The sequence below is a fragment of the Pithys albifrons genome, chromosome 14 (genome assembly GCF_047495875.1).
Source record: "Pithys albifrons albifrons isolate INPA30051 chromosome 14, PitAlb_v1, whole genome shotgun sequence".
NCBI classification, from domain to species: Eukaryota; Metazoa; Chordata; class Aves; order Passeriformes; family Thamnophilidae; genus Pithys; species Pithys albifrons.
Genome location: NC_092471.1, coordinates 12,561,174 through 12,584,392, shown reverse-complemented (window position 1 = coordinate 12,584,392; position 23,219 = coordinate 12,561,174). Strand labels below are relative to the sequence as shown.

Genomic DNA, 23,219 nt, shown 5'->3' with positions numbered 1-23,219 from the left:
GGGATCCACAGGGAACACTTACAGACCACAGCAACCTGGAGTAGTCCTTGAGCTACTGAAATGGTTCTGGGCACAGCATACAGATACCAGTGTCTCCTCCAAGGCTGTCCCAAACACTGGCAATTTTTGATATTTTGTCCATAAGTCAGTGTTTGGAGAAAAGTTCCTAAAATGTAGTGTAGTGTTGTGTTATCCTTTCCTTCCTTTCCTTGCTTTCCTTCCTTTTATTCCTCCCTCCTTTTTTTCCCTTCCCTCCCTCCCTCCCTTTCCTTCTTTCCCTCCCTTTCTTCCCTTCCTTCCTCCAAACTTTTCCTGAAATCCCTTTCATTTTGAAGGACCACAAACAGCATAAAAGGGGTATTCAGCATATACCCCCCACAACATTGAGCTTTCCAGAAGTTAAAAGTCCGCAAAACATCAGCTTGCCTGACTACTCTGAAATTTAGCAAATAGGGCACTGCTGTAAAATATTGTCACTACATCACAGATAGTACAGTTGAAAGCACTCCTTTTTTTCCCCCCAATCATATTTCCTCTTCCATCTGCCATTGCAGAACTTTCTTCCAAGCTGATCTCTTAAGGGTTAACTGGGACTGGGTGGAGGAGGGGGAAATCAGAGGTCAGCTCATGCTCTGATACCGGTGAACTCACAAGTTACTCCTTAAGCATGTGGTTTCATCCTAGGTTCTTCCTGCCAGCAATTTCTCACTTTAATCATACACCCACAGCAACCCAGATCTTTAAATTCAGCAATTCTTTCTCAGGTTTCAGCAAGTCATTGGCAGCCTGAGCTATTTTTGGGATATTTTCTCTACTGCAGATGCAGCTCAGGAAAACGCAGGGAGCATGCTAAAGACCTGCAGCTATTTGCCTTGTACAATTTGCTCATTTCTCTTTATTTCTCTCTTTTCCTGCACTCATCACTTAAAGGACAATCCTTCTTGCAAACAAAATACCCGGAGCCTGATTAGAGGGACTGAAGGCTCCCAGACACGGATTGCCTGCCAGCCACAGCACGGTAAGGACATGGACACTTTGGGCTAGCCTTGCACTGCAGCTTTTTAAGCTTTGCTGAACGTTTATTTGTGTCCATCGCTTCCAAATCAACACTGCTGGCATGGCAGGCAGTCTCCAGCTCCTGGTCTCCATTTTCATTCCCTAAAATCCTCAGCACTTGTAAGTAACACATTTATGCTCACCGTCTCTTTGTGTGTTCTAGAAATCAATGACTGACACTAATTTTGATCAGTTCCAGGGCTTGGGGTTTTTTTCTTTACATTCTATCATCTTTTGGACATCTGTAATTTGCACTCCTGATTGAAACTGTGGATATTTTTATTTCCTGATCTTCTCTATTGAGGGTATATTGTTAGTCTTATTATTTAGCTCAGCAAATTATTCAAATCAGGGCATAGGTTTATGTATGGTAGATGGAAACATTCTAAAAAAGCCCCACTCCTGCTGATTTACAGTTAAATGCATCGCTCTCCTGCCTGGAAACCGGCTCTGCTCGATACCTTTAGGCTGCCACAGAGCAGTGCACGAGCACTACAAAGGCAGTGACAGCATCAAACCAATGCAGCAGACCAAGCTGTACTAAAAATGACTAGGTTTTATATGCTTACAGAAATGCTCCAAGTAACCTCTACAAGAGGACATGCTATTATTTTAAATACTTGTAAAAATAGTTTAGCATCCTCAGGAACATTTTACTTATAGATACTGCTGCAGGAAGATAAACACAGTTCATGTCTAACCAGTGCACAAACCAGTTTCTGGGAATCTTTGGTGAAAGAAAGTGGCAAAGGGATTCTTAGAAAAACTGGAATTGCTTTATGCTTTATCCTTTTGTGTTCAGTAAGAGGATGATTGCAGAGAATTCCCCTGAGGGCTAATGTACATCATCCAAGTATTTGATTGCAACTTAGTGTTTGTTGTCCTTTTAGGAGAGCTTTTAGAAAACCTGACTTTGCACTAAAGGCAGGGAGGCCTTCAGACAGCCTAAGCAGTCAAAGCTCCCTGTGTCTGCTGCCAGGGAGGACAAGAGCATAGAGAACAATTGTATTCCCATACTGTTTCCTATGAAAATGCTTAGACACTCAGGCTGCAGCCGAAACAAAAGTTAGCACAGCCCTGAAACAGTATTTGAGGAACTTTGGTCAGTTTCTGGTTTGCAAATATTTCTTGAGTGATGTATGAAACTGATGGATGGGAGAAATGCTGTATGTGCATAGCAATGGAATGAAGATCTTTAAGGCTTAATTTTCATTATGGAAAAAGTTCCGGTGTTGATACACAAAGAACTTTTTTTAAAAAAGCCATACAGGATGTACTGGGTTACAACTCAGAGCACTTCAAGCAAAAAGTGAAAACTTCAGCTGGTATCAGTAGATTTAGGATTAGGCTCTGAAAGTGGTATTTTTGCTTCTGAAAGCCTCTTAATGAGTGTGAAGCAACTTCTATGATATTGTCAATGTTGCTTCTGAACATAAGGGTCTCTCCTCCAACTGAATCTTTGCCTCAGTTTCACTGAAGTCACTGATAATAAATTAGCTGAATGAGAAATAGGAATCAGTCTTTTAGTTCTTAGTTCCATTTTATACTCAATCCCAAATGTTAGCACTCAAGCTTGTTTAAAATCTTGAGGCTGTGCACATTTCACTAAAAGTATGCAAAGCATTTGATTGTTTACTGTTAACAAAGGAACTGATGTTTCATTAGACAAGTTACAAGGTGTGTATGTAAAGCTGTATCAAGCATTTCTCTCTCTCAAAGAAAAGTTCCTCTTAGCACAGACAGAAGTCAGTTGAAGGAAGTTTTACTGACAGGACAGGCCTGTGCAGAACTGAGTGTTTTGGGAATACAGTGAGATAAACCCAATACAAAGATTACACCTGTACAGATGGTGCTTGTTTGGATTAATTTCAGAAAATGTCATACTGAATTGTGCCATTGATAAAAATTATTATTAGAAAGACAATGCATGTTTTTTTCACAGTATGTGCAGAAAGGAAATACTTCTAATAACAAAAAAGCAGATGCCATCTAGGATATATTAACTGTTTAATTTTAAAACAAACTGTTGCATACAGGAGCTCTCTGTTAGAGGAGAAATATAGACCCTGGAGATTAGCAACTCTCCAGACCTTTCCAGCTGAGGAGACACTCATGTCATGTTAATACACCCTTTTTGTGTGTGTGTGTGTGTGCATATGCATTAAATCAGCCACACACAAGATATTAAAGATTAACTGAGTCTGTAAATGTACTAATTTATAATTCAGCAGCAGTTATGATGCCAGGCACTCCATAACTCATACTTGATGATCCTTGCCTAGAAACAAGTATAAAGGGGTAATGGATACTAATAAAGGCAATGGCTAAAGTGGAAACCATGGTGATGTACAGTAGAATCTGTCCCAGAGTCAGAACATGAGTCAAAATCACAATTATTCCTCAGGATATCAAAGAAGTGGGTCCCTCCACTTTCAGCAACATCCTCAGACACATGCTGAAGTTGCAATAAGACACTGTTCATAAGCACAGCCATGGCAACTGGTCAGGTATACACTCTTCAGCTTACTTTTTTTTTTTTTAAAGTGTAATCTTTCCAATTTTAGCTTAAAAACCACTTAAACCAGTTAAAACCCAGAAGGTTCATTGGTCCTGCATTACTCTGCAAATGTCTAGACTAAAAGCACCCATAGTCTCAATGGCTCTATTGACATGCAGTAACTGCAACAACCTGATCAGATGGCTGAGCCCTTCATTAAAATTGAAGGGGCAGTTTTATTTTTCCTGGCTGTCAGTTTGCACCAGACTAATTCTATTAAATCCAGTTGAGGGGCTGTGATTAAAGAGGAATCATCAACAAAACAATGAATAGTACAAGAATTCTTCAAGGACCGGGTCTGAATTTTAATAGTTGTATTAGGCAGAGCTCTGCCACAAAAAGCTGACAAATTTTGCTGGTGTGCTGGAGTATGTTGGGAGGCAGCAACCGTTTAGGAGGAATATCACAGAGTAGCAGAAATTAGAGAAAATGCAGGGCTCAGAGGAGGCAGGAATAAGCAAGTGAGGGAGCAGCCTTGGTGACAGCTGCAGACAGGTGCGAGGAGGTAGGTGCTCACTTGGCTAGTCCCAGTAGCTCAGCTTTGTGGCTGCTGAGCCCTGGCAGCAATCCCCGGCCTCCTCCCAGATGGCAGCAGAGGGAGGAAAATACTCTGCAGCCTCTTTCTCTTGGATCCTCCCATGTCCATTTCTTCCCACATCATCCCACAGCAGGAGTAGCCTTGGCCGATTTCGGGCTCTCACTTCAGCCTCAGCGTCAGCCTCTGGTAAGAGCCAGAGAAGCACTGAGAGGTACAAGGGCTGAGAGGGAAGGAGGAGAGAAGGGCTGCAAGGCCTGGACAGCAGGGTGGGAGTAGCAGAGGAGTGGAGATGTAACAGGACATCCTGAAGGAGTGTGCAAAGAGACGGGCAGACAAAGTGCAGGTGCTGCCACCCAACACTTCCCAGTGTGATACAACTCAGAAGAAGATAAAACCATTTTATAGAACACCACCAAAGACAGAGATACTGAGATAGTACAGCACCGATGGCATCCTATAGGTATGGGTGAGTCTCTGCTTGGAATGTTATATAGTTCTTGTCACTCACAGAAAGATCAACGTGTTATCATAACAATGAGGCAGGAATATGAAGAATATTGGTAAAGATGGCATCAGGGAAATTATTTCATGTTGGCCCAAGAACAACAGATATAAATTGAACACAGCAATTAGAATTTGGAGAATACACTAAAGCAGTGAGATGGGAGCACGAATCCTAATTATCCTCTTTTTAAGATGAAGTATGATCAACTACCAAAAGCATTGCTTGTTTTTCCAAGCTGTTGCAACTTTATAATAGCTCCAGGATTGTTTTCTAGGTCACTGTCATACAGGTTAATATCAGTGAGATAAGAATCAGTCTCTGGGTGTGTTGAATGGACAGGAGCTATAACTTCAGCAATGTTGCTCCTTTTGACATCACTTCTCTCTGCACAAACAGACAACATTGATGCACTAACAACAGCCTCTTTAAAGATACATAAATGAAACTGGCACTTTGAGTTAAAGCAGAACGAATGGAGAAAACTATTACTACATATGATAAGCTAGCAATGACAGGAAAGAGAACCATTAGCAAAGGCATCTAAAACTTACACCTATTCTTGAAAGTCCAAGCCCAAGTCACCAAGGCAAGTCACTGACATACTAATGATATACAGTAGCTCCTAACTCTGACTTCTTATTACAAATACTGTTAGTAACTGAAGTCAGTAACTTTATCTAAAACTGACTAAAGTACAAACTCAAAGATTATATTATGCAGGAATGGCCTACTAAATGTAAATACTACTTTCAACAAGGATAGCAAATACAAGTAAAATTTGGCGCTTATTAACACTGGTTCACATTTATCCCTGAATCATTTATGCTGTGACTGTTTTTATTTATGTCAGATACAGTATTAAGCTGCCAGTCTCCAAAAACTGAAGTTATAAAATGGTTGAAACAAATAATTTTTCTGTTTGAAAAAACAAAAGGCCTCAGTTGGGAAGGACAAAAGAGATTATTATCCCTGAGACAGCCTTCAGATAAGGTATCGATGCAGTCACATTTATGGCTTATAATGTCACCATTTTAGAGTTAAAGGGAAACAAACAATATTTCAGTCTTGCAGAGCATGCTGACATCACTCAGCCTCCAAATTAGCTCTTTCATGTAGTTTGTCTATGCTGGTGTTATTAATAGGCACACTAAAATGGGAATTTCACCCTGGCTCAGCTTTGACTCACTGCATGGCCTTGGGCATCACATAACCTCTGTCTCCAGTTCTCTATCTGCATAATGCATTTGTCTATCTAGTGACTTTGCAGAGTCATGAGGCAAATAAATGAGTCACTTCATAGAATTTTTGGATTGAAATACACTGTCTTCCCTTATAATCCCCATGAACTTTTGTAATATATTTCCTGAATTTTAACATAAACTTGCCTTTTTCATAAAGGCAACCAAACTGTTTAAACAGAAGGAAGAACCACTTAACACTTCTGAATTAAACCTCCTGGGATTAGTACCTTGAGGTAAAAGAATGGAACTACAGCCACATAAGACATTTGCAGTCTCACAACCCAAAATACCTCTGTCTGATGTATTTTACAAAGCTCCTTACTGTCCAGGGGAGAAGAAAGAAAGAAGGCAGCTTAATTTCTTATCATGCAAAGAAATAACAGATTACCTAGTTAGTAAAATCTGCACTGAGAAGAGGTCTGGGCATAACAGATGGAAGAATCTGCCAACCAACCTCCATTATTCCACTGGCAGTGAAAAGAGCTGTATTACTTTGGAATGTGAGCTGGCGCTGAAGGCAAGAGATATTCATTGGACTGCACCAGAGGATATAAATCTTCCATGTGCCTGAGATGACTTGCCCAAAGCTAATCAAGTTAGGTATATGCTTAGTTAATTTTTTTCCTCTTGTCCATTGACGCTAATCAAATTTTCTCTGGAATATAACTTCTCTGCTCCAAGTCGGACTCTTTGTGTCTTAAAGACAGAAAGACCACCTTCCATCAAGGAAGTGCCTGAGGGGACTTTAAAGTTATTGACATGCAATACTCAAATATTTATTTCTTTATAACAGCAGCCTGAAGTAGATGCAAAAATAGATCACAGAATCATCTGACATTAGTTTAAAATGCAAAGATGGACAGAGCAAGAACAGCAATTATCAAAAGTTGAATAGTTCATCAGAGATTATTGCTTCAGTGAATGTTGCAGCTTTACAAAGCCCAGACATCCAGCAAACAACTGATGCCTCATTAGATACAAGCAATTGAACCCTTCAGGATGGTATGTCTGGATGCTCATTCATCCATTGCTGTCTTGTTTTTTCTTATGACTCGTTTTATTATTTCCTTGGATTAGGGTCTAGATCAAAAATGGATCAGTCAATGCAAAGGAACATTTATAATCCCAGGACACACAAGACCTCAGCTGACCAGTATTGCCTTAACTAACCAAGCAGTGCCCCAAAGTCAGGAGCAGGGATCTCTCCACAGCACAACTCCCAGAGAATGGTAAATGCCATTCCACTTCTAATTATATCACTACAGAGTGAGAAAAAAATCTATGTCACTTCTACAGTGAGAAAAAATAATGTGTTGCCCAAATAGGGCTATATGTAGATATGTAAGAAAACATAACAGGTTTCTGGTCTTCAAAGTACTTTGTCTATTCAACAAGGAAAAATAATTCAGGGCTCCAACCTCACAGCTTCTGTCTTCATGGCAACAGGATAAGGAATAAAAAAACCCTCTAAAACTGATCTAATCACTAATAATGATATGATTATTATGACAACTACAAATTTATGATGCATGTAGTCTGACAATGCTATTTTAGGACAGCAGGTCAAATGAGGATGCAAAAAACCCAAGGTCTAATTCATTCGCAGTGTAAACTGGCAGTATTCCCACTGATTTCAATGAGAGATTTACTTATTCTCTTCAGATCCAATTTTAAGTCAGCATCTTTCCAATATTTAGAATTGAGTTGCACCAGCCTAAAAACTACTCACTTTTCAACCCAAAGCAAGCAACTCCAGGGAGTTGGGGGACAGGCATATTTTCATGTGTCTGCATTTAAATGGTACATTTAGATTTACTGTTATGGGAGTAACTTACCCATATAAAGAGAAAAGTTATTAAAACAATAAAAAGCTTCAGAGGCAGAGTAGCAAGAGCCAGTCTAAAACCTCTGCGTGGCTCTTTTATGTCCAGATAACCAGAAAGCAACACTCAAACAAGGAAAGAATAGAAGGAGTCACTGAAATACAGAATAATGAGGTAGAAAGAACAAGCAGCACCTTAGATACATATAATATGCTTGTGTTATTTAAGCAACCATAAAAATTCAAACATTAAACCAGAATGAGATGCTTCTACTTTTTGATATTGTGGAAAATGGGATTTTGGTTTCACTGCGACACAATCAAATGAGAGTTTCAAACTAGGAAAATTTCCTGAGGAAGGGAAATTTTGAGTTGTGCTATGTGAAATAGTTGACTCATGTTAGTGTGCAAATTGCAGTAAAACACAAAAAGATACTCCACCCACTGCAACCCCAAAGTATTGCCACAGAAAGTTCTTGATTCTGGAGAAAACACTTCACCATAGGTTGGACTATCTTTATAATTGCTGTGATGATAAAGTATATATTTAGATATGTTACTGCATTATCAGAGGGATTTTGCCACAAAGCAGCTCTATGAAGGGAAAAATGAAGAGAGAACTGAGGCAGTCAAGTGGTCTATTATGTCTCCTTAAAAGACAAAACAGTGAATCATTTATGACTAGTGTGATCAGCAAAGCTACTGGGTTTAGACTTTAGCTATAAATAAAATTTTTAATGTGGTTGTTGATCTACTGTTTAATGATGGTTGGTTAAAAGATGAGGTTGGCCAAGATCTGTATCCATTACCATTAAAAGATAAGTGTTGAGGTCTTGTGGCTAGGTGCTGCTTATTGACCTGCATATATTGCACAAATATCGTGGCCATGCTCCAGTGACTCAGTCAGGTCAGGCTGTGTCACCCAAAACTCTCCACAAACATCAAGCAAGTGAAATTCCTAAATCAGTATTTTATATATTAAAACCTAAAAGGAAATACAAGTGTTATAAAAGCACAGGGATGGAATGGTAGTTTCTTAACTGACAGGTTACTTTCAATAATCACCTAAATTTTCATCCAGTATAACTATTGCTATGCATCAAACCAGGAAGGGACTGGGCTCCGTTGCCGGAGTGGCACTGCGAGCTCCTGCCACTAGAGTGTGTCAAGGCATATGTGAGGAATAAACGTCTTCACACGCTGCACCCTTCAGTTCAAAGTAATACCAGAGTGCTGGACAAAGACAAGTAGCTTGAATGTCCCATTTTCCTGATTTACTGTTTGACTGCTAGAATTTGTCTTAGAGATTATACCACTCAGAAAAGGTCTCACCTCATTAGTCTTATCATGGCGTGCACAGGGATTTTCCTTTGGGTACGGAGCAACACAGGCAACCAGAAACAGTCCAGCCAGTTTTAAGGTCTTGTTACGTTGTGCCTATGTTTTCAGTTCAATGTCAATGAAATATCCCTTCCAGGCTAAGACTCTTATAACGCCCTTACTTTGTATTGAAAAGCCAGCCCAGCCAGTCAGTGGATGTAAATCTGTCCCTCCCTGCTTCTCTCTGCTGGATGTGGGCAGTTGCAGGAAAATCTGGGGGGACAAAACCCCACACACCCATAAAAAACCTGCTGAAAATATACTGAAAATCTGTGCTGAGAATAGAGATCCTCCAGTGTATTTAAAAAACCAGTCAGAAGATAAACTATAGAAGTCCCTCTCTTTGATAGTAAAAAAAAAAATCAGAACAGTTAAAATTAGAAATGCGTAGGCACAAAGCATTGCCAGTATCAAACAGAGTATGTTGAAATGTACACATTTGGAAACGCTAAAAATCAGGATCTGCCTCCATACCTTTCTGAATCAAGGCTTGTCCCCTTCTCCATCTGTAAAACTGCACTGACAGTGCTCCTTTTCTCTCTCTTTTTGCTCATTTTTCTCTCTTCAGATTGCAAACTCTTATTAGCTGTTTTGACTACAGAGACTTGCTCTTAGTAATAGTTTTTCACTGTCCATAAGGTCACCCACTTGTGCTGAAGATTTTAGCTACTAGATCAACTTAATAACTTTCCTTAAAATACATTAAAAACCAGGTGATTATCTGAATGGAGATATGTAGAACTGGATTTCATTATCTACTTTACTTCTCCTAGGAAAGGTCTGCTAAGCCCTTCTTGGAAATTGTAGCAGCTTTCTGAGCTTCCAAAGGTTGACAGTGTTAGAGTGACAATGCTGACTGAGCAAAACACCTTCTGAAATCCTTAGGTATTCTCCCAAGTCAGCCACATAGGATCAATACTGACAATGGGAGAAGAGCCCCAGATGGGAAAATTTTGCCTTTGAGTTGCCCAGAGCAGCCTGAGAAATGAGAGTCTGATGGGGCACCTGGAGTTCTCATCACCTGCTCCGTAACTTTACAGGAAAATTTTCCATGTCATGGCTATTTGAAATGAACTGGTGGCTGATGAGAGAACATGGAACATGAAAGAAAAGAACAGGAACACAAAGTAGACAGGAATGATCTGCGACCAGTAGGGCCTCTCTTACTCAGTGTTTGCTGAGCTAAGGATACGTTAGGCAGGTATCCCACAATCCCAACAAAATGAGGAGATCCTGCTTTTCCTGCACAGCCTGCTGAATTCACAAATCCCCACACATGACATTTTCATCCCACAGAACCTCAGCACAGCACATGCAGTACATGCAGCAAGGCTAAAGGTCCAGCACTGGTACAGAACAGGGGAGGAACTACACCCCTACACACCACAGTCACCTGAGAACACACAGAGCACCTGAACACTCTCAGGACAGTCTCTCGTGAAGATTTCATAAACAGAACTGAGCAAGTGAAGGTTTCTCCAGTTCAGTAACCAAATCAAACAGTCAGAAAGAAGCAAGCACAAACCTCAGGCCAAACAGAGCTCACACAACACCTTTTTCCTTACAAACAGTAACTTCCATTTGGAGTAACTATGAATATTATAATTAAAATTATTCATTACTTAAACCCCCCATATTTTATTTTTTAATTTACATTAATTTTGAAAAGGAAAATGGTATTTTAGTTTCAAAAGATGAACAATTTAAGTATGCTAAAATATTTCTTTTAAAAACTAAGAAAATGTTTCATATTTTTCCTATTATTTAAGTAAAAAATGGTCCCAAGTCCTTTTAAATCTCTTTTATTCTAGGAATTTAAAAATAATTCAAGATTTTTGTCCATCTCTATTCCTAAATTCAAGCAACATTTTGGCCCCACAATCTTGGGAAGGGAAATACTCAGGAGCCTTTCCAAGACACCTTTCCACTTCCCACCACTGTGATCCCAGCTGATATTCCTTGTACCCTCGTGCAGCCACAGCTCTACCCTCACCATGGCCGAGTCCCTCATTAAACATTGTCTAGAATTAGAGTGGGAAGGCTGGAGAGTGAACTTTCTGCTTTTACAAAGTGGGAAGAACACCCTGGAAAAGGTATTTAAATTATGTCCTGAGGCAGAATGAAGTTGATTTATGTCAGGGATTATTTTTATCTCTCCAGTCAACGAGAAGTTATGCAGCAAAGTGTGCACAGGCAGAGCCACGCAGTGCTGGTCTGTACCAGCCCCCGCGAGGGTGTGAGAACCCAGCGAGTTCCGAGCAGGCAGAGGGAGCTCTGCCCTTCTGCAGCCCCTGGCACGGCCCTGCAGGGAGGGTTTCCCCAGCCAAGCTCCCAGAGCCCAGCTCTCTGCTCAGGTGGGCACCCCACAGACCCAGGTTGAGGGCTGGGGCAGCACAAATCAGGCTGCACTTGCAGGTGTCACAGCAATTCCGGAGACTGTGGGTTTGGCTCCTGCATCTGCCCCTCTGCTCTCGCTCTGGCACATTGATGATGGAAAAATGAGATGGTTATGATGCATCTGAGCGCCCATTCTTCAGTCACATCCTGCCCTGAACATCCCCAGTCTGTGCTGAGAACAGGTTAGCTGAACCATGGACACCTGGGATCCTCCTCCCTCGTTCTATGGTCTGGCCCTGACACAGAACAATTATACCCTTCCATGCTTGAGACCTCACTCCCAAGTGCCCAACCTTTCCACTGACTTCAGAAAGCCTTGGGTAAAATCCCAACCAATTATCTCTCCAGAATAATAACAGGAAAACAAAGTCAAAACCCCCCAACTGTGAAATTACCTCTAGAAGAGGAATGGCTATTTCCTCAAGATTTTTTTCTCTGACAAAGGCCACATATTTACTGAGTTTTTAACAGGCAGAAGCGTATATGAAGTTGCCTGAAAGCACATGATCTAAAACATTAAACCTCTGCATTTAATTTTCATTGGTAGAGAAGGAAAATTAGGAAATGTTTCTGAGCAGCCTGCTAAAACAAATAAATTATTTGGATTTTAAAATTCTCTTGCAGTGTTTGAAATTAAAACATTGTGCCACATTTCCAGTGCTTGCAAGCAAGAACAAATTCATCACGAACTAACATAAAACTACATTTTCCTGCACCACTGGTGAACATGCAGTGATGTGCAAGGTCATAAACAAGAAATTTAAATGCATTTGTATGTTAATAAATGTAATTATATATATAGCTGAATTCTAATCATCTGGGGAATGTAACACCTAAATTACGGAAGGTAAGGAACTAATTGGATTCTCTCCATCTTTTCTATGGCTGTGAGTAGCATATTGTGCATTCTCTAGCACTGAGAAAGGCCAACACTGTGGACAAGGAAGGAGTTCCATTCAGAGGCCATGAAGTATCTTGACCTTTATGATGTGCAGCTCTTTATCTTTTTTGTTCTTTTAAATTTTCTAAGTAATTCCTATTTTAGGAGACCCCACCATCCTTGGAAACCAGTACAACTGAGGATCAGCAAGATATGTTATAAAGAAAAAGATAATTATCAAAACAGTAGCTAAAAGGAATAGTTTGGAGCTACTCACATATTTTAATCTCTTTAAAATTTCAAATGGCACATCTTCACAAGAGCTAAGAAGTGATTTTACATTATTTAATACAGTGTAGAAATGCAGTGGATAAGTATGTTTTCCTAATGAACCTGCCTCTGAGTTCTTGAGATTTTGAATCAAAGCAGCAAAAAGCACTGGGATATAAGGTGGAGTAATGCAAAATTTAAAAATAAATAAAAAATTCAGCACATGTTTTCTGCTAAATACACAATGTGTACATATTACACTCACAAGCTTTACTCCTTTCTTGGCATGAATGTTTATGGCAACATTACTTGAACATAGACTAGAAAGATTATAGCATATTACAGATGCAATAGACATAAATAGGGCTCTGCTAACTAAAATCCTAAAATTTGTGTCCTATATTATATTTGGTTATCTATTTTCCTATTATGAGAAGAATCTCATATCATTCCTATGAGATAATAATGTCTAAGAGCAGATGAAATTTGCACAGCAGTTTGCAGGAAAGAGAAGTATTTTTTAATCTGCATTTTACACAAACAAAGCTGATAATAGCAAACCTTCTGGTGAATAAATTATTAGCAATTATGCTTAATTTGGGCAGTGCATACTATCAGAGCATTTCAGTGGTAGACAAATGCAGTTTGAGGTTTGTTCTCCAGCAGTAAAATAACAGGCTGAGGTCACTTTAAACAAGGGTTTGAACTGCAGTGTGTTATTAGTATTTCAATCACTGCCAATTGCCTTAACTTACTATAATTATTGTTTCATAAGATTCAGAACAAACATGTTTTTGGTCTCTGCTGCAAGACAAAATATCACAAATTGAGGTGATTCAGATTGAGACCTGTCTTATTGTAAGCACATTCTGAAGCCTAGACTTTAATCCCTATAAATTATTCAAATCTCCTCAAAACCTGTTTCCTTTAAAAATTAAAGTAAATCTTGTAGCAACTTGTCCTTCCTTCTCGGAGATGGCTCTTCCTCTGCTTCTCTTAGTCCATTCCTAGCATTGTATCATTTCATCCTCTTTTCCTTTCCTAATTTTCAAAAAAGAATCTTAGTGACCACAGTTCTCTGATTTTGTCAGAAGTGTTTAATTTACAGCTTTGTGGAGTGAATCTCCTCTTTCTACACAAGGCTACTGTTTTACCAAGCAAATTACAAGCAAATATTGGAATGACCTACTTGCAATCTAATGTATTGGTAATGAACAGGAACCTACTTGATAATGTTTCTCGTGTTAATTTTTGGCACACTGATGTTGGATGATGACCAGCAGTGGCCTTGTGAGGGAGTACATGGAACACTCAGGGTAGGACATTGACTTGAGTGATTGATCCAACATTTTTAAAGCAGACAGTGTTCTGTAAGGCAATGCCATAAGTAAAAAGTACATCCCTTTTCCCTTGTCATCAGTTGGAGAGCTATCACAGAATCTCTCTTATGGTGCCCTTGTTTATAATAACAATTACCTCAAATATTGACAACCATAGATACATGTAATATTAAATGCTGTATAAAAATAACTATCTTTCTGAAAGATGCTAAATGTTTTAAAATAGAAACTTTAAAAGTTTTATAAGTAATGCATTCATAATGTATCAGCTTTGAAAAAAACCAACAAAACAAAACCTCCAAACTTGAATTTATCTGCCAAGGGAAAAAAGGTGTATGTAGCATAATTAGCATGCATGGCAATTATTGTCTCCTTAGTCTTGGAATCTCTGAATGTATGAATCCAACAGCTCATAGACCTCACTCCAAGCACTGCAGATAAAGCATGTTTCCTGCATTGTCCTCATGGGACCCATAAGAATCAGAACTCTGCATTAAGGCAATAGCTCTAATCAAACCACATACTTCACCCAGCAATCCACAGGCCTCAGGAAGGAGTTAGTTTCCCTGATGGACAATTAGTTTCTCTGATACAGCTTTAGTTTTCAATTGTTGAATTTAGGTTTGGGTATTTTTCACCTTCCTTTGAAGCATCAGCTCAGGCTTTGATGTCTGGACATACATCCAAACTCTCCCCACCCAGATCAAGTCAGAAGTTAAATCAGATAGTGCCAACAGACTTTTAAAATTAAAAGCAATGCAATTCAGCAGTGTATAAATCACATTCTTTCACTGGTAGCTATGCAACTTCTAAAGCTCATCAGGTGATTCTTAGTCCAAAACAGAAAGACATCATTTTATCCTAACAGTTTCTCACATAATTCCACAACCTTTTCCACAAACTTTGTATAGTACAAATGGCTTTTCTGATGTTTTGATTAATTTTTCCCTAGTGGTGACAACTAAATAATCCATCTAGAAAGGTGTATGATTATGTTACAGAATTTTGGTTTGGTTAATGTATTTCCAGTCTTCATGACCCTTTTTATGACTGTGTAGCACATCCCTCACCCTCCACAACACAGAGACCCTTCCCTCTTACAACACTTAGAACAGTCTTTGATTTACTTCTGATCCCTTTCCTGTTTATGTCCTTGGTGTAGGTAGTTCAAAGAACAGGGTTTTACTTATTCCCCTTCTCCTCTGCAAGTCCTCTGTGCTGTTCTCTGAACTTCGTTCTCAGCATCTCTTCCTTCCCTCTGTGCTGGCAAACAATGCAACCTTTGGGGCCCCGTGCTATTGGTGTCACCACAGGACAGAGGTTCAGCCCATGGAGGGGCTGTGAGAAGTGTGCCAATGTGACAGCTTGGCAAGTATTTGAGAATGTCAATTCTAGCAAAATAACTGTTCTGAGTGCTATTTGTCATTTATACAACCCCATATCTATCAACAAACCCCGCCCCCAAAACTCAGCTCTAATATATATTTCAAATGAGATGCCCACAGGCACTTATGAGTCCATGTCAGTAGCCATATGTGCTGTAATCCTCGTCTTTATACATAGACTCAGCATAATCCTTTCATGCACCATGTATCTAATCTGTATTCTCTGCTTTGGAAGCAAGATTAATCTCAAAATTTCAGAATTAATTCAAAAGCATTAAATAGCATACAAATCTTCATTACTTTGGCTACCGAGCAGTTAAAGAATGACCAAATCATGGTGGTGCCATTTAATTTCAGGTCCTTCAGAGCCCTGCAGCTGAACTATAGTTGGGTATTTAATGCAGAATTGTATCTTTGGGGGGAATGTGTTATTTTTAAATGCTTAATAATTATGAATTCATTTGCCATTCTTTTTATAAGCAGGGGATCATAATGAACTCATCTGTTATTCATGTGAATGTCAAATCTGTTCCCATGAGAGTTTTATTCTAATTCACTATTAGTTAGTGGACTCATAAAATAAAATGTTATCCATTTTTTACTCTGAACATGTAATGCTTGATAATTGTTCATCAAAGGGCAAGTGTAATATTTTTCTTTGATAACATTCAGTTCTGATTTAACCAGGTAAAGAAAGAGGCTTAGAGTCAGGGTACCTTTAGAAACAGAAATAGATTTGATAAGCTGTGAGTCTTCCATTCAAAATGCAATGAATTAGATTATCATGAGCTAGTATTTTAAAATGCAGATGTATTATACTCTAAGCATACATGCTTGAACTACATGAACTTAACAACACAAACCATAGCCCAGTATATAACATTTAAAGATAGTTCAATGAAATGCATGTTCCAGTGCTCATGATGTGACCACAACAGTTTCCAGACAGCTGTTCTATTGCAACAGAAAATTTAGAGGTGAGAGACTTACAGGTCACTGCAGGATTTGAATGTGATGACACCAGGCAGGGGGACTTTGACCTGTGAAAACAAACACAGAGTAGGCAATAGGAAAACAGAGAATTCAGACTCTGGTGTGTCTGTTGGTTTTTGTGGTTTTTTTTAGAGATTTAAATAGATACCGTTTTTTATAAAATTATTTTACTCTTCTACTCTTTTACTTCATTTAAATAACTATCATATTAAAAACAAAAGGTCTGCTTTCCCTTGCCATAATGGCAGACTGAATTATATGGATAACATGAAAAAAGGAATATGAGAAATAGTGAATGAAGAATGCACAAGAGGGGTTACATTCCTATGCCAAGAACTGGGTGAAACTTTGTTGAAGCTTGAATGTTTATCAGCTGCTTTTTATTCAAAATAAATGTAACATGTTTATTTTATACATTGAACAACTGTGACAGAAATTATCACACCCAGCAGGCAGCCTGAAGGCCCTTCCCTAGAGTGAGAATACAAATGTGGGAGATAAGAAGAAGACAAAGTTTTTTTAATGAAATTTGTGTGGGATGGATGTGGATCTATATAAATATCACTTTCCTTGAAAGTAGAGGATAGCTCAGGAGACCCAGGAACTGCCAAATCATTCATCAGTTTACAAGGGAACCTACAGGTTTAAAAGGCCTGGGTTTGAACTCATCATTCTGTAACAGTGAAATGCTATTGACCTCATTGCAGTGATTTGATTTATACATGTCTGAAAGGAGAACTAACTTTGGCAGTAGAAAGTACATTAGAAAATATTACATTGGAGAACAGGAATTCTGCAGAAAGGAAGCAATAAAACTAATGAACATGTAACTATGAGTAAGTGAGGTATCAAATGCTACCAATTTCTACAGACTCAGCTTTATTCAGAAACTTGCAGGAGTTGGGGTTCAGGCTTGTTAGTCTCTTCTGAAGCCATAAGGACATAAGAAAGAGTTATGGATTTGGTGCTCATGTTTTGCTTTTCCTACCCCTTCACTTCTTTTCAAGTAAAGAAGTAGAATTTGCAGGATGGAACACGTGAAAGCAGAGAGGGGTGAGGGGGAGAGGTGACTCCAAAGCACCATGAGCATCAGTCCTACTGGGGCTGCACTCACAAACTGCCAATGATGAACGTAACAACTGCAATGAGAAGAGTTTTGCTGGAGCCCTGCTGGCTTTTTGCCATAGAGGGTAACACCTGCTATTAACTAACATTCTATTTATATCTCAAGTCTCTTTTAAGACAATGTATTTAGTGCTTTTAGCAGTTACAAGTTGATAGTGCTGGAGGGACTGGCACCTTATGCAAAAAAACCGGCATTTTTCAGCTTTTACTTTGTTCAGAAAAAGAGGACGATAAGTGCACCAAAGTGACATAAATGGTGATTTTATTAAACCAGTCACAGAGAGGAGGATCAGCACTTCATTCAGGATGACATGTACAGATCAGAAGAACTGGAAGGTATAAGGTTAAGTAATTTAGGCATTGATTATAAAGAATGTTGATACTTTTAGCGAAAAAGGAAAAAAATACAGTCAATAAGTAGCAATATGTTACAATACTGAAGAAGGTAAATACCTATGAATGCCATGCATATTTTTAGAGGCTGCAATAGTCTACTGGAGGTCATGAACATTCTTTCAAACAGTAGCCAAACTATTTCTCATTAGGTGAGGCTAAAACCATCCAATATCAAGGGATTAGAAGTTCCCACCTGGAACAGGCAAAGCACTTTTTGGCCATCTTAACATTCTTTTATAGAAGTGAAAATGGTAAAGGGCAAGCAGAAGGATTCACTGAGCTTTTATTGCTCACAAAGATTAAAGAAAGAAGTTCTTCAGCCTCTGGAGAAAAGAACAGTATATCTCATTTCTCTGAAAGGAACAGAGAGATGACAGCTTCAATGCTATCTGAGCAGTGCAAAATACCAGAACAAGGGAGCATGAACCTGAGCTAAGAATGAGCCTTTAGAAGAATGGAGGTGGAAATTCCTTCACACCAAAAGCTGGATAACGTGCAAAGAGATAGCAAAAGCAGCCAGAAGAAATCAAATCATTTCACAAGAAAATTAAATAACATGTGAAAAAGGAAGCTCAACACAGTCTCACATCGAAAAGATCAAAATGTATGCCTGTCTTGCTTACTTGGAAGCATGTCTGTCATCCTTATCAATGAACATTGTTAACAAATGTTAACATTCCCCCCTTTTCTGAAATTCCTGCTCCTTGTATTAACTAAATTCATATGAAAGTTTCATTTTGATGTTTTTAGATGAGATACTAAATGGAGTGTGGGCCACTTGGGGTGCTTAAAGGTCTAGTGCAATTCTGAGGAATAAACAGGCATGTGGTGTCCCAAACAGATTTTAATTCTTAGCAAAAATATCACCATGTATTCTATCATCCCAATTTTTGTGTCCTATTCGACTATTACTGGGGATCATTAAGGGTGTCTGTATGACTGCACTGGAGACACCTATGTATTTTTCTAATTAACTTAAAACAATTAGAGCTCTGATTCTTCACAAGTGAGAAACCCTATTAATATGGTTGCTCTACAATGCTGGGAAATAATTTGTGAAGGAGACCAACTACAAACAGCCAAGTCAAAAAATATGTCCTAAGGGTTATTATTAATGTATCAGCCAGCATAAATCACTGTAGCTCCACTGACCTCAATGAAGCCATGGTGAATCTACACTGAGAATACAGCTATGTAAGCCACATCTTCTTTTATCACTGTACAATGGAAAAATACATTCAAAAAGGATAGGATGTTGCATTAACATAATATCTGAGGAACATTCCAGCTCATAGAATTAACTGAAAAGAATTTGATTAAAATGCTACTACTGGTCTCACCTTTCATTTATTACAAGTGCTTTGAACCTCAGGTTTTTAATTAAATAACTTTTCTGATTCCATTGACACATTTAATGTTTTTATCTCTAGTTCAAAAACTGTCCAGTCCTAGAATATTTACTTTGACAAACAACATTTTAGAATGCATGGTAATTTTTTGCTTTCCTTGTTTGTTTGTACTGGGAGGTTCATTGAGCAGGAGGCAGGGAGGGGGAGTTGTTTGATTCTTTATTTTGGGTGTTTTGTTGTGTGGGGTTTTTTTAACAAACTAATGTCCAGCTTTGCAGTGCAACAGAACCAAACCCTAAATTTGTGTAAGAGTGAAAAATGTCTGTAAAAGAGTATTAATTTTAAAATAACACAGATTCACACTATGGTAAAATTATAGCATAGCTCAAAATATGAAAGAGGGCCAGGATTGCAGTAACACAACATGAGGACCTTTTGTCTGCTGGCTGGCATCACATCCTGAGATGATTTTTGTACTAGATTTTTCAGAAGAGACTTCAATAGGGGTTTGATATATGGAACAATAGTAGGATATGGCCTCTAACTGGTAGGAACAATTGCTGTTCTCAGGCATGTGCAAGTTAACTTTCATTAACTTTATTGGATTTTGTGCACACTTTCTGGCCTAGATTCAGTGCTGCATCTAGTTTCTCCTGGGGACAGCTGAGACAGGGAGTGCACTGCAGAACAGTAACTGTTCTGTCTAAATAGAATATACTAAGAAAAACTCACATGAGTCTCAAGAGTGTGATAGAACAGTTTGGGAATAACGTGAGAAAGCAATAGAGGCAAACCCACTTTCTTTCCAGCTACACTCATAATGCCTTGCAGGCTGCAGTGCAAGGGAAGAGCTGCCTAAACTGGCTCCACACTGGGTGAAAACTCCTCAGACCAAAGGAATTTTCAGCATGTAAATCTTTCAGTTTTATAGCAGGTCCATCTGAGAGAGCTCATTATGATAGGAAGATACAAAGTTAGAATTTAACCTTTGCATTTTGGAAAATGTAAGTACAGACTCTTCTCTAGAGTAATAACTCCATAAACATGCTGTTTGCATTGTTGAAGTTTTAAAATTGTTGGGGGCTCACTTATCATTTAAAATTCAAACAGTTCTGTTACCTCTGACAGTTTCCTCACAGATATGTGCTATGCTGCTTTAGGCTGCATCTTCTAATTTTTCACTAGGAATGTTTAAACCGCCCAAGGCCATTAACTCTCAGCTTTGTGTAGCCACTCCAACAGGCAAACACAGATTTTTAAGCAGCCCTCTGATAAACCAGGCTGGAGAACTGATTTGGCTGAAAAATAATTGAAGGAAAAGAATAAGTGTTTTTCAACTCCATCTTCTGCCTCACATCTGCACGAACAGCTGCATGAACACAACAGAATGGGTGGGGCAGGAAAGAGAACAATTAGCTGAGGTAGAGCTGCTTAAACCAACATTACTAGTCCTGCAGAAATGGACATGGAACCACAGCCTAAACATGCTATTTTAAGTACCCTTTTAAATCCCTCACCTGTCACAGTGCCTATTAAAACAATTGGTACTAATAAGGCAAACATTGTATCACTCCTGCTTACCCATAGAGCCCACTTTTGGCTCATTGTTTCCTTCTTCTGGTTGGTATGTCTTCTGACTAGACTGAAGGATTCTGAGAACATAAATCACCTTCTGGCCCACTTGGGAACAATCTGACTTCCACTACAGTCAGTGCAAATTTTGCCTTGGATTCAAAAGGAATTGGATCATGTCTGTTAGGATATAATTTCCCCCAGTTATTTGTCATTCTGATTTTTTGTTCAGGAAGGGCAATCCTTCAGAGCAGGTTCGGATCACTGAGAAATATCTTTCTGCAAATAACTCTGTTTTTCTTAGAATAATTTCTTCAACAGCTCTTTTCAAGAATAATGGGTTGTGATTTTTAATTAAAACATTAATTTTAATATCTTAATTGTAACAAGTGACAATTCTGAAATCATTAGGGCTTTAGAACATGAGATGAGCCATAGTGCTAAACAGCTGGAGTAATAAAGGAGAGCTACATCACACCTAAATTAAACTGACCTAATTGCAGTCCCATTCTGACTCCGTTTGTAGTGCTTAAGAGTTTGGATTTTATATGGTGTTCACTTGGTACATTTGACTGCATATGAGGCACAACCAACAAGTCATCAACCGACAGCAGGTAATCTGCTAAAGTTGGTAAAGGATAGAAGTACTAGAGACATTAAGGAACTGAACACATTCAGGGTTCCTTGTAGTAAGAAATGTAAAGGTACTCAAGACTTACCTGATGCAAAGGGACAATGAAACACATGTTGCAGTGAACTGAAACAATCTTATACAAAGAATAAACTCTTCTTCAAATATAAATGGAGGGTTTCCATTGAGCTATGAAAAATGCTTTGTGAGTCTGCAGTCCTCTCCATTTCAAGATATTTGATAATACAATTGTGTCTTGCTGATTCCACTGATTTCCACAGCTGTGTTTGTATATTTGTTGTTGTCTGTACAGAGAGATTTGGTATTCTTTGCACTGCAGTGAGGTAAACAGGAGCATAGCTATGGGCAAATACAACAAAGAACATCTTCAGAAGTGGAAAAAAATAAGGTGTTTTTAATGGATAAGTAATATATGAAGTTTATACTCATTCAAGGACCATTCAATACAGTATTTAATGAAAAAGTTATCCCTATGTACTATCAATAGTTTTGATATTGCATAAGGATATTAGTCCTAGCTCTGAGCCTTACTCTGAGCCTTCCAAATATCTGTCCCAGTGGAGCAAAAGATTTATATTTGTGTCTGTATCATAAACTTTCCCAATTACACTAATATTTCCTATAAATATTGGTGTTAAATAACGTAGGATGTTAAAAAAATAGAAAAAGACAGAATTCAATACCTGGAGAAACTATTTTCCCAAAAGCAACAGAAGGTGTCACTGCTAACTGATTTTAAATAAATGAACCCCTAAGGGGAAAACACTGCCTTTGTTTTGAAAGAAACTTGAAAGTTGCTTGAGAGAGGGGAACTGGGTAACCTTCTTAAGTATTCTCCAGCTCCAAACATAAACATTACATTTAAAAATGGAAAAGACTGCTTCACACCAACTAATTCTTCTCCTTTCTGCTTGCTGTTATTCCATGCAGCTGTTTCACCTCAGGCTATGATTCACAGTCAAAGCAAGAGGAGTTTAGGCCAGTATCTGAACAGAAACCCACAAAGGGCTTTTTAACCCATTACGATTAGGGCTCTAGTAACTGCGGATTTTCTCTTCAAATCCATAATTTAAGATCCAGCCAAAATTAACATCAGGCGGATATTGGATAAACCATTTCCAGTAAGAAATGTAAAACTGAGTGTCTAAGCAGTTTGCAACGGGAAACTTTCTGTATATTCCATTCTGGCTTGGGTAACGGCTGTGTCTCTCTAAACCAGGGATGTTATTTTAACTCTGTGTGGCAGCTCTTGCCCCCTTGTCTTCCTTGATACTGTAGTGTTGCTATTCTATGTTAAACAGCTGCTACATCCCATGCCAGAGATGGCTGCATAACACTGACGGGTGAGGTGTTGTTTTCTAAATATACACATAGACAAATTTTGAAGTACTTTATGGCTGGTTTGCAACCCTCTCCATAAACTCAGATATATCTATATGTGAGAATAATGTAAAACAGCAATACAAAACACATTTACTGTGCTACCCTGGTAGCTTGATAAGCTTAATTTTAGATGTCTGGAGGATAGCAGGAACTGATCCTTTTGACTCTGGATCTCCTCTCCTGGCTGCAGGACCCAGAGCCATCCGTGGTCTCACCGGGGCCATCCGTGGTCTCACCGGGGCCATCCGTGGTCTCACCGGGGCCATCCGTGGTCTCACCAGGTCAGGGCTGCCGGCTCTGTAGCCACGGCCTGCGCTCTGAGCTTTTATCTATCAGTTGGGAAGCAATTACCAAAGCTGTAATTAAAAAAAAAAAAAT

At 38.9% G+C, this 23,219-nt stretch overlaps 1 protein-coding gene across 1 annotated transcript in view; it reads left to right on the top strand.

Annotated features, from left to right (window-relative positions):
• The first annotated feature begins 846 nt into the window (after positions 1-846).
• AMMECR1 (AMMECR nuclear protein 1) overlaps positions 847-23,219 on the top strand; it is a 95,340-nt gene continuing 72,967 nt past the window's right edge. Inside the window, 1 exon segment of the mRNA XM_071569232.1 lies at positions 847-1,018. Within this exon segment, the coding sequence (XP_071425333.1) occupies positions 847-1,018 (172 nt within the window).